This window comes from Leucoraja erinacea, chromosome 24, assembly GCF_028641065.1.
Source record: "Leucoraja erinacea ecotype New England chromosome 24, Leri_hhj_1, whole genome shotgun sequence".
Classification (NCBI taxonomy): Eukaryota; Metazoa; Chordata; class Chondrichthyes; order Rajiformes; family Rajidae; genus Leucoraja; species Leucoraja erinaceus.
The window spans coordinates 9012719-9025773 of record NC_073400.1 but is presented as its reverse complement, the minus strand read 5'-3'; the positions used below and the strand labels follow the sequence as shown (position 1 = coordinate 9025773).

At 42.6% G+C, this 13055-nt stretch overlaps 1 protein-coding gene across 3 annotated transcripts in view; it reads right to left on the bottom strand.

The window, feature by feature from the left end:
- scube3 (signal peptide, CUB domain, EGF-like 3) overlaps positions 1-13055 on the bottom strand; it is a 272047-nt gene that overhangs the window by 59867 nt on the left and 199125 nt on the right. For all 3 annotated transcript variants that reach the window (XM_055654491.1, XM_055654492.1, XM_055654493.1), the window contains one exon: positions 8584-8706. In XM_055654491.1, the coding sequence (XP_055510466.1) occupies positions 8584-8706 (123 nt within the window). The remainder of the gene's footprint in view (positions 1-8583; positions 8707-13055) is intronic.

Here is a 13055-nt window from a genome sequence, read left to right as displayed (position 1 = left end):
CAGATGCAAGTATGGCCACAAATACCTCTCCTGTCTGAGCGAAATTGGTGAGCGGTTCAGTATTAAAACTGTTGTGGGCTTCAATCTTTAGCTTCAAACTCTGTTCTTCCACTCTTTAGTAATAGGTTGTCTTAACACCATCTCCATCATCCAATCCGCTAAGACCATAGTTCCTCGTCTTCAGTCAAAGCTACTCAAGAAAAGATAAATCCACCTTTCTGTACAACTTTCCATCCTTATGCCCCTGTCCCACATTGGAGGTTGCAGGTGGTTGCCGGAGGTTGCAGGTAGTGGAAGCAGGTGGAGCAGGTAGGGAGACTGACAAAAACCTCCGGGAACCGCACGGAAACCTTGGGTGGGGCGCAAAGATTCCAGAGGTTACCGTTCAGGTTTCCTAAGTGGGTCAGGGGCATTAGACGACCTCAAAGTACTTCAGATTTGAAATGCAATATCTTCTTTTAATGTGTGATGGAGAGTAACCAGTAGTAGACTGAGTGCCCCGGGAACTTCCTTTCATTTGCTGACTATCATTCATAAAAGCTTAGATCAGGAATTGTTTTTACAAGGAACTGAATGTGGAGACTGGGCACCAAGGTGAGCTGGGCACCATTCATGCTTTGGAACAACCTTTCCTGCCCTTTCGCACACCAGACCACATAAAATAAAACAACTTTATTGAAAACAGCCCAGCTTGGTCAACTTCACACAGACCACATCAAAATATTAACGGGCAAATAAAAATGGTTTGAATCTGAGCAGTTCAGTAATTTTTTCAGCAATAAATGGCCACAAGCCAGAGTGCTCCACAGATCACCATTTAATTTGTGCACTGAAATGTTCGTCCTTGCCGTTGTTTCCGATTAAGGCTCTTTGTTGAGTCTGGAATTGCTTACGTAGTCCTAGTAATACCTGCTTGAATGTACAATGAACCCACAACATTTTATCATACTATAATCCACAAGGGACCTTGCCTGTACTACCACAAAAGTAGATTACATTACAGTTAAGCCTAGGTGAGAACATTGAACCACAGACAAACCCGGCCCAAACGTGGCATCACAATACCTCGTCTTGTCTGCGGTTCACATTCCTCTCCACTGCTGTTGACTGGGAAGTCGACCACAGCTTTCATTTATCGAAGGGCAGCATTCCCTTCTTTTGAAAGAGGCGGCGTCTTCAACAATATACATGTTGCCAAGTCTATCTTAGCTGACACAATATCATAACAAACGGTGTCAACATGTATCATCTGTCTATAACCTCTTGGCATCTTAGGGTTCTCATTTTCCACCACCTCCCAACCCTAAACATTCCTATCCTATTAACCGCTTAAAGTCTAAGTGCTGATGTAATAGTTAATCTCATGTTCCTGACAAAGGAGTTTGGCAGAAGGTCTTCATTTCACAATTGCCAACATGTAGAATTGTCTGAAGGGTCTCGACCCAAAACGTCAACTTTTCTCCAGAGATGTTGTCTGACCTGCTGAGTTACTCCAGATTTTTGTGTCTATCCGGTTTAAACCAGCATCTGCAGTTCCTCTCTACACATATCAAGAATAGACCACTGGGCCACAAACCTGTCCCACCATTTAATAAGATCAAAGCTGCTCTGTCCCACATTTTCTCCCCTCCCCTCTGGCATTCTCGTAAACCTCAATTTCCTGATCTTTAAAAAAATGACCTCCCTCCACATTAAATACTTCTAATGATCTGGCCTCCACAACATTCAGGGGCAGAACATTCCAGAGATTCACCACCCACTGTAAGAATTGAAATTTTCCAGTTGATCTACACATCTTAAAGGAGGTGCATTATAATTTCAAGAATTGGTGGGCGTGAGGTTGATAGCAAATGTGACTTGATCAGACAAGCATGAATCACCCAGGGACAGCAATCTCCATGCTTCTCTGATATTACATGATTTGGTAGAGGAGTCGGGAAAGGTGAAAGATAGGAATGAGTCATATTTCAGTGTTTTGTACCCAGACAGGTAAGTTCCTGGGTGTTAACATCTAGGATGGCCTGATTTGGCCCCAGCACATAGATGTAATCATGAAGAAGGCGCCAGTGCACCTACTTTCTTGCAAGTTTACAGAGATTCGGTATGCCGCCGAATATTATCACAAACTTCAACAGATGCGCGGTGGAAAGTACCCTGACTGGTTGTATCATGTTCTGGTGCAGCAATTCCAATGCACGGCAATACAAGAGGCTGCAGAGTGTAGTGGACTCAACTTTGTCCATCACAGCCTCTACAAAGCATCTACACGCGAAGCTGCCTGAATACGACGCCATCTATCATCAAGGATCCCCACCCTTCTGGGCCATGCCCTCTTTTCACTGCCACCGTCAAGCTGGAGGTACAGAACCCACACCACCTGGCTCAGAAACAATTGCTTTCCTACAAGCATCAGGGTCTTAACCAACTCGTACAACTCTAATCCTACCTCAGCCCCCGAACACTATGAACCATCTCTTGTACAACCACAGACTTGTTTTTCTAGTTGTGTTTTGCACAGTCTTTTTCTTTTCACTGTCTTGTATAATTTATGTTTTGCGTGTTATCCAAGTCTATGTGCTTGCGATGGTTCAACGGTTTCTTCAATGGTAACTTGTTCTCCATGCTATCCATCAAATCAAAATATACAAGTACAATAGATCCTCATTTGGAGCAGCACGTAGAGAGTCGCCACTTTCCGGCAGCGTCTCGCAATTTCCAACTCTCTGACATGTCTGATCTTGGACCAAGGAGATGTGCAATTTTTTAATTATTCCATAAATTGCAAGATGATGCTGGATGAGGCACGATACTGCAAGCAAGATTTTCATTATGCTCGTACTTCACCATTCTTTTACATCACCGTACTTTTGAACCTGATGATAAACTTGATGACTTGACAAATAATCAGCTCCTGTTAATCCACCCAAGACCTACTCTAATGCAAATTCTCCACAGCTGCACCTGCCTTTTGCTTTATGGTTCCAACTTTGCTCCTGAATCAGCATTGGTTACATCCTACGTGATAATTTGGTATACCGCCAACCTTTAGTTTTGTTGATTGGGTATGATAACAAGAGTCAATTATTCCAAATTATGGGAAATTGTGTGTTTTGCAATATCGCCGATTAAGAAGCCAAATTGAGATGTGATTTGCCCGTGGAATTATTCAGATATAAAGTCTTTGTGGGATTCCAAACCTGGGAAAAGGACAAATGCCTGATTTGCAGTCAGAGAAATGACAGCTGGAAAGAAGCTCATGTCTCCTAGTGCCTTTATTACATCAAATATATAACGGTACAGCACAGGAATGGGCGCTTCAGCCCACATGATGCTGTTAAATTAATCTCCTCTGCCCACACATGATCCAGATCCCTCCATTCCCTGCATATCCATGTGCCTATCCAAAAGTCTCTTAAATGTCACGATTGCATCTGCCTTCACCACCATTACAGTCAATTCTTCAACAGAGCAGCTTGTTCCAATATCTTGCCTCTATACTTTCATTGTTTTATAGTCTCTTTTCAAGTAAGTTGTTCAATGCCGTTGTAATGATGCACTATCGTTGCCCAAATAGCCATATAAACAAAATATCCCTGTTGCAATAACCAGGAACATTTGATTCTGACTTCACTCTTTGTTCTTCTAATAATAGCATTGTGAGTCTGTCTGGCTCTCACTAATTCATCAACCAGAGATCCTTGAGCACCCTTTGGAAACCACAGAAGTTTTTATTATGTCTCCTTTGGCCTATCCTCTGGAACAACGTTTCCCTAATTATAGCTTCTCATTTTTGGTGTAGTTACAGTGAATCTTTCAGAGGCAAAATTATCAGCAAAGCTGCTCTGCTCTAATGTTCAAAGGTAGACACAAAAAGCTGGAGTAACTCAGCGGGACAGGCAGCATCCCTGGAGAGAAGAAATGGGTGGCGTTTCTGGTCGAAACCACCCATAAGTTCTCTCCAGAGATGCTGCCTGTCCCGCTGAGTTACTCCAGCTTTTTGTGTCCATCTTCGGTTTAAACCAGCATCTGCAGTTCCTTCTTACACACTGCTCTAATATTCTACTAGTTAGAATTAGCCCGAGAGAAGGAATGGGCGACGTTTCTGAACAAGGGTCTCGACTCAAAACGTTACCCATTCCTTCTCTCCAGGGATGGTGCCTGTCACGCTGAGTTACTCCAGCTCTTTGTGACCATTCTCACTTTCATTACATCTCTGCCTCAATCCTGATTACTGTTCTTGTTCTACAGTTCATCTTTGCTAGTTTGCTGTAAAATGAAAAGTAATGGAAAGACATGTCAGTATTAACTGGGTGCTGCTGTTAGGAAAACAGGTTGACAAAAACAACATGGATTGTAAAGGCTATTGCAATGCAGATGTAGGCATTTACCTCAAGTATTTGAATTCTGATTAGAGACTGTCAATTGATGCAAGATGGACAAGCTTTTTGAGGCATCACAGGGTCAGCAGAAATGCACCAAATTAGTGAAGCATCTGGATAACATTATCCACATGATTTGAAAAAGACGTTGAAAAATTAAATGTTGAAAAATATTAGAGCCTCGGATCTCATGGAATATGAACCCCCCTCTCTGATGTTAGAACAGCCAGGAGGTTGGGTACTGCATGTGAAGGTCCACAACGTAAGATTCACCAAGATGGATCAACAGCAAAGGAAAAAACAGAAAGGAAGAAATAAATGAAATACGAACTGAACTAAAGGATCTTATTGGGATCAGGACATCTGCTCTTGGAATTGTTGCAAAAATGGGTCTGGGTTGAGGAACAGCTTCTTCCCAATAACCATCAGGCTATTCAATACTATATACTCCAACTAAACTTTAAACTACAAACTATCTTGGTTGCCTAGGGACTTTGGGCTTTGTCTTGTTTTGACAGGTACATGGATTGGACAGGTTTGGAGCGATATGGGCCAAATGCGGGCAGGTGGGACTAGTGTGGTTGGGACATGTTTGGTGGTGTGGGCACGTTGGGCTGAAGGGCCTGTTTGCACATTGTATCACTCTATGACTATGAAAGAATGGCAGATGCAGTCACTGACAGAATTTAATAGATATCTAGATGAACACTTTATTCATCTACGTTTTGAAAGCTACTGGTAAAATGCTGGATGATGGGATTAAAATGGACGGGTGCCCACTGTAAGGCAAGGTTATGATTGGCCAAATGGCTTGTTTCCATGCTGTATGATCCCGATTCCCATGAGAAGGTAGTGGCCAGTCACTTTCTTCTACTACCGCATATTTCTTGTGAACATACTTAGGTAAAGATGGGAGGGATAGTCTAGGGTATAGAAGGGGGGTCCAAATAGACAGATAGATACAATCAGAGGTGATAAAAGGACAGAGTCAATGGGACAGAGGAGACAATCAGAAGGGGTAGAATCAGGGATACACAAAACAGATGATAAGGATAGAGAGATAAAGATACAGAACAGAGTTTGAAGGGACGAGCCCGGCTAGACATGTTCAGAAGCAGAAAGGCAAAGAGTTATTAAATGTAATCAATTTCCCTTTAAACACTTGTTTAAAATAAAATGATTCAGGGTGAGTGGAGGTGCCAACTCTTGCAGCCCATGTTCAACAATGGATAACTTGTACTTTTTAATGCTTTACTGCAAATAATTTTACAGCTGAGATATTTCTTGCTTCTCCATGGGGGAAAATGCAGAACTTTTAAAGAGCCAGCATCAAACCCAGTCTGCACTCACCCATCAAACCCAGTCTGCACTCACCCCTAACATTTATCTGACATGCTCCTGATTTCTTGTTTCTTTGACTAACGAAAACATGGTTCTAAATCATTTAAAACATCAAGAGCGTGACTGGCTGATAACGCCTGGCCACCCCTGGCCAACTCTGGCTTCTCCCCAAAAGGCTTCCGTGCTTTCGTGACTGCAAACCTGTCGAGATCACAGCAGTGGTATGTTTGATGAGCACCATGAAGGGACCGACCGCACTGTGATAAGATTAATTGTTACAGTATAAATACTTGGTGCAGGGCAAGCATCTCTCTCCTTGGAACTAAACTAGTTTTGTTTCTGAGACAAAGAATGTCACGAGTTTAGTCGACAGTAAAATTCCAGTTTGGACATGGGCTGCAAGAGTCCGCGTCTTCACTCGCCCCGAATAATTTTATTAAGGGACACCCCTTACTTCGCTTGGGTGGTTTACCAAGCGGTATGAATATTGATTTCTCTAATTTCAGGTTAATCCTGCATTCCTTCCCCCCTCCCCCGACTTGCAGTCTGAAGAAGGGTTCTGACCCAAAATGTCAATTCCTTTTCTCCAGGGATGCTGTCTGACCCGCTGAGTTACTCCAGCATTTTGTGTCTATCGTAGTTATTTTATTTGCAGCAAGTGTATAAAGTGAAATTTATTAATTCTAATGGCTCCTGAATGTATCTATCTCTAACTTGACTCTATCCCTTCCAACTCTGTTCTGTACCTTTATCTCTCTATCCTTTCCCTGTATCTCCGACTCAACCCCTTCTGATTCTCTCACATTCTCCCAACTCCACTCACCCCATATCATTGAATTTTACTCCATGCCTCTCTCCATAAACCTGTTTCACTATCTCAGATCCCCAATCCATTGATTGCTGAGTGTTCAGTAATGCAGCATGGAAACAGGCCCACCGGGTCGATGTTGACCATGGGTCACCCGCCACTAGTTCTATGTTATCTCACTTTCACACCTCTCCCTGGACACTGGGAGCAATTTACAGAGGGACAATTAACCCAGAAAATTACACGTCTTTAGGATGTGAGAGGAAACCGGAGAACCCAGAGAAAACCCACACAGTCACAGGGAGAACATGCAAACTCCGCACAGACAGCACCTGAACCAGGGTCTTGGCTCTATGAGGTAGTAGCTCTATCAGCTGCACCATTGTGTCACCTCTCTCCTCAATCCACTATCCCTTTATATCTCTGTCTATTAAAACCTCCATCATCCTTTACAACTCTCCTGTATTATCTATCAATTGGTTTAACTCTGATCTAAATGCCCTATCCCCCTATCAAACTCCATTCTCTTCCTGTAGGAATTTAAGGATCAATCCTGTATTTGGTTTATCAGTCTTTTTAGAAACTGAAAAGAACTGGCCAAGGCCTGGGCTCACAGTCCCATTGCCATTATTGATAAGATTGTTGGCGTTACATAGAACAGAAACACAGTTTTGTTGACCCACCATGTCCACACCAACCATCAGTTACCCATCCACACTGTCCACATAGTCTATTTTTGATAGGCATGATGATGAGAGGATGATGGAGATTTTAATATCCAGAGATATTAAGGGTTAGAAGTTTGAGGTGAGAATTTGGGCTGTATTTCTCTCCCTACCCTCATCAAGTTCATGTTGGAGGAGGTGTCATGATTCCACACTACTCACCCTTTAAAAAAACGTTGCTTCTCCACTCAGTTCAATGAAGAGGGATGGCTGTGGGGGATTATGGCACCTTTTGGGTAATTAACTTTTCTTTAAACTGCTCAAGTGTTTTTAGGTATTTTGAGATTCTTACTTCTTAAAATTGTTTTAGAAGTTTTTCATATCAGATTCATTTTGTCTTTGATTGTTCTGGCTTGGTTAGCTTAGGAGGTATAGTTTAGCCAGCTGCCAACCTTTTCCTGCAATTTGTTTTGAGATGGGTCCCATTCTCTCCAACAACTCCACTCCCTGCGATCCTAAACATACAGGGCCGATAAATGAGGGATCAGACCAGCTCTTTATTGCAGATTACAGCTGCTTAAATGGGTTGCAGAAGGCAAGTCTGCAGTTCTTCCAAAGTCAATGGCATTTTTCACGAATCCTGAATCCTGGTCCCGTCAATATTCATGTCCAACAACAAAATGTGCAGCAATGTCCTTCTGCAGTACCCAGACTCTGCCAAAAGAGGACCCCAGTGACCTATGGATATAACAGTTTTCCACAGTTGACGACTCTCACAGGTCCAAGTGACTTCATTCTCACAAGACCAAATCCACAGGATTTGGGCAGATGGAATTTTCATCTCTTGAGAAATGTTATATTTGATGGTAGTATTAACATGCAGATTAAAAATGATTAATGTTAATGCCTGAAGCTGAGATCCTATACTTTATAAATAATTGTAATGGATATTGCGGCCAACTAGAAAAACATTCCAATCTTAATCATATGACACAGTAGCAATTTGTGAAGTATATTCTCACACTCTATTACCTGCACCCCCACGCAAACTAACTCCACACTTCCAAAGAAATTCACAATATTTACAGATGATTTAATTGCCAATTTTTATCCTTCAGTTACATCGCCAATCTAATCTTCTTGGTTATTCAGGAGATCAGATAACACTGCACAGCAATATCACCGTAACAGAATCAACAAACACACCAGCAGGTATTAGTATTCAGCACAATAAACGCCATAATTTCAGAACCCCCCACCTGTTAATGTGCAATTTATGAGTAACTTCATCCAGTCTCTAGCAGGTAAATCGAATAATAGAAATAAAGGTGAGATTGCAGTGGAAGCACGTTATGTACATTCAAACAAATAGCACAGAGATTTGACTCACCTTGACAAGTCCTTTCATTAGTCAGCAGTTTGTAGCCCTTTTTGCAACTGCACTCGAAGCTTCCAATAGTATTCCTGCAGACGTGGTCACAGCCACCATTGTGCAGACGGCATTCATCGATATCTGCGTAAAGAGAGAGCCACGGAGTGAGAAAAGTAGGAAGAAAAGAGAAAGAAAGGCATAGAGTGGATTTAACTGCTCTCCCTCTGTTCCAACAGACACAGAGACAGAGACACAGAGGCGGAGAGACGGGGACAGAGACAATACCGTAGACAATACCGTAGACAATACCAGAGACAAAATGCTGGAGTAACTCTGCGGGACTGGCAGGATCTCTAGAGAGAAGGAATGGGTCACCTGAAGAAGGGTATCGACCCGAAAGGTCACCCATTCCTTCTCTCCAGAGATGCTGCCTGTCCCACTAAATTACTTGCAAACTTGCTAAATTAGATGCAAATGGAATTTAACTGTGCAAACATCCCCACTTCCTATTTTATTCCAAGATACATAGACAATAGGTGCAGGTGTAGGCCATTCGGCCCCTCGAACCAGCACCGCCATTCAATTTAATCATGACCGATCATCCCCAGTCAGTACCCCGTTCCTGCCTTCTCCCCATATCCATTGATTCCGCTAGCCCCCAAGAGCTCTATCTTACTCTCTTTTGAATGCATGCAGTGAATCGGCCTCCACTGCCTTCTGTGGCAGAGAATTCCACAAATTCACAACTCTCTGTGTGAAAAAGTTTTTCTTCATCTCAGTTCAAAATGGCCTACCTTATTCTTAAATTGTGGCCCCTGGGTCTGGACCCCCCCAACATCGGGAACATGTTGCGTGTCCAATCCCTTAATAATTTTATGTTTCTATAAGATATCCCTCTCATCCTTCGAAATTCCAGTGAATACAAACCCAGTCGCTCCATTCTTTCATCATATGACAGTCTTGCCATCCCGGGAATTAACCTCGTGAACCTACGCTGCACTCTCTCAATAGCAAGAATGTCCTTCCTCAAATTAGGAGACCAAAACTGCACACAATACTCCAGATGTGGTCTCACCAGGGCCTTGTACAACTGTAGTAGGACCTCTTTGCTCCTATACTCAACTCCTCTCATTATGAAGGCCAACATGCCATTAGCTTTCTTCACTGCCTGCTGCACCCGCATGCTTACTTTCATGATAAAAGGAAGATCGTTGTTAAAGTAGATTAAGATGGTTGGCTCAGGATATTGCCCTGAGGAACTCCTGCAGTGATGTCATTGAGTTGGGATTATTGGCCACCAACATCCACAACTTCCCTTCTTTAAGCAAGATATCATTTTGCTGAAATCAAGAATCACTGCCATTTATTCTTTTATATAATTGTTTCTGGGTGCTTAGAATACATGAGAATTACATTCTTCCCTTCCTAAAGTTCTTCCACTTCCGGTGACAAATTTCCAGTTGGAATAACACAACTTAATGATTGTTCTGAGTCAAGCTTCTTAAAGGATTGAGAGGCTTGTAATCCAAGTTGTCTGACACAGAGACTCGGCATTGAACCTGCAGATGTACATTATATAGCAGATCAACTGTACAAAATGACTTGAGCATTGAGTCAGTGCATATATAAGTAGATAAGGTAAGATATGAGGAGGAGCCATCTTGGGGAACGGCTGCTAACTAGCAGCCGTCTGTTTAAATCACTTTTTTTTGAAGTTTTTAGTAAGTCCTGTGCTTCGTCCGTTGGAGAAATGGACTTTTTATTGTGGGGGGTAAGGGGCAATTTTACTTCTAGGGCCCTACCTGGTCGCTGAGGCAGCTTTTTCTCCGGGCTGCCCCGTCGACCCGTCCCCGTGGCCTACCAGCGGGCGTGGAGCGCCATTTCCTGGTGGGGACCGCCCAGCACCTCGGCTTCGGTGGCGGCACAGCGCTGGAGCGCTATCATGGAGCGGAGCGGGCGATGCCTTGCCTGGGTCGCCGCGCTGGATCGCCGCGCTGGAGCTCCGGTGAGCTGTGACCGCCGAGTTCAACACCTCCGGGCTGCAGGTCTGCCGAGCGGAGCGGGCGGCGCCGACTCTAACATTGGGAGCCTGGGAGCTCCAACCCGGCGCGGCCTTGTCGGCTTCGGAAGCCGCGGTCTCCAGCTAGGAAGTGGCCTTTCCAGGTGGCCCAGCCGCTGAGAGGACTCTCCCGACGCCGGGGCAAGACCACCCGGTGAGAACGGCCAGGAACATCGGGCCTCCGTAGAGGCAATAGCGGAGGCCTCAATAAGCCTGACTTTGGGTGAACTGGGGATGGGGACTGGACATTGTGCCTTCTGCCACAGTGGTAACCACTGTGGGGGGATTATATTTTCCTGTGTGTAAGTTAATATATTAGTCTGTGTCCAAGATGGCTGTCGGAAGGGAGAGCGGACGCTGGCACGCTTTAGCTGCCGCTGCTCTCTCTTTCACATTGTGTTTTTTTGATGTTTTGCCTTTGGAGCGATTTCTGTCTTTAATTTGTGTATTGGTCATGTCCTTATTATTTATTTTACTCCGACTATATGTTTTTTTTCTCTTCTGTTAATTTTCTGTAAGGTGTCCTTGAGACTTTGAAAGGCGCCCGAAAATAAAATGTTTTATTATTATTATTATTATATATAAGGCAACAATATGTCAGGAAGATTCCCTTCATTTGCCACGGATGAAGCATAAACAGAACGACTCTATTTAGAAACAATTAATGTGAATACATTCAAGCTAATGTCCAGGTGTGGTACTGACCACCTTGTCAATAGAAGAAGGATTTTAAATAAAAAGACCACATACAAACATGAATTATGAGAAAGAGAGACTTCAGTTAGGTCCAATTAGTTCAGATTCCATTTTGATATACAGTATGGTTTGCATAATGACTCCACCATACACTATGTTTTGGTGAGGCATAAATGTTGGTGCTCATCCTAATCTGGTGTTCGTAAATTACACGATATATTGGAGATTCAAACCATACTTCCCCTGGGGAAGGTGACCACAAAATGAAAAGCATTAACATTATTTGGAACCTCATCTTGACTCAAACCAGGAGCCGAATTTAGAATTTATCCACTTTAAAATAATAGGAGTCAGGAGCAAAATTAAAGCAAATGGAAGAATTTTGTTTACTTCATCACTTAAACATAAATAATGCTCTTGGCTGCTTCAGCCTCGTCTGTCTTTCAATAAGATCATGTTTAATCACTGACATTAAATAATCACTTGTTCTTCCTCTTATCATACCAAAAATCTAACAAAGTCAGAATTAAAATGGATAGTTTACTCCCATATCAGTTGTCATTTAGGGAAGTGCAGGGGTCTTTCTCCTGAATGCTCCAGCTCCAAATTTAATAATGTACCCTCCAGTTCTAAAGACCCCAACCATTAGAAATAGTCTTGTTGTCCTTCCTAGCAGCTCTTCTTCTCTTGAAAAACTTCAATTGAATCAACTGCCAATGTTATAAATTTCAAAGAATAAAATTTATCATTGTAATTTATCCTTGAAATACTGGTGTCATTCTGGCAAATTATTGTTACATTTCTGACAAAACTAACGTCTTTTCACTGTAACATAACATCTGCCCACCTGCTTTTTTACGAATGTTGACAATTTTTTGTACCTGGTCATGAAAATGGATTCCTAGATCTTTCTGAAACTTCACACTTTTAGCCTTTCACTGTCTAGAAAATGTATGAGCTCACATTTGTGTAGGAAGGAACTACCACAGCATCTCTGGAGAGACGGAATGTATGATGTTTCGGGTTGAGACCCGAAACATCACCCATTCCTTCTCTCCAGAGAAGCTGAGTTACTCCAGCATTTTGTGTCTACCTTTATGAGCTAACATTTGCCTATATTGAAATTAATTTATGCCATTTATCTAATAATTGGTATATTTATATAATTATTAATATCTCTGTATAATTTAATGTTTCGAATGACTTTGCATTATTGTGGCCCCCTCACAGATCCTTGCAGGACACTGCTTGCCATTGACCTGTAATTTTAACTCTGCTTCTCCCTTCACATACGTTGACTGATCTGCAGAGCATTTCCAGCACTTTGTTTTTATTTCAGATTTCTATTAACTGCAGTATTTTATATTTTAACTTGTTGCATCCTGACAGTTTGATGGTCTGCTGGCCATTCCTGCAGCTTCGGCTAATTTCCTGGACAGCTCAGTTGTTTTCCACAATTTCCATGAGCTTCAACCTTCACTCACATTGTCTTGTGGAACCTTGAGGAACATGAGGAACCTTCATGTTTGCCCTCTGCTCTCAACCTTATAGGAGTGCAGAATTAAACAACTTTTAAATAATTCTAAATAAATATGATAGACACAAAATGCTGGAGTAACTCGGCGGGACAGGCAGCATCTCTGGAGAGAAGGAATGGGTGACGTTTCGGGTCGAGATTCTTTTTCAGACTGAGAAGAGGGAGACACGGAGATATGGAAGGGTAAGGTGTGAAAAC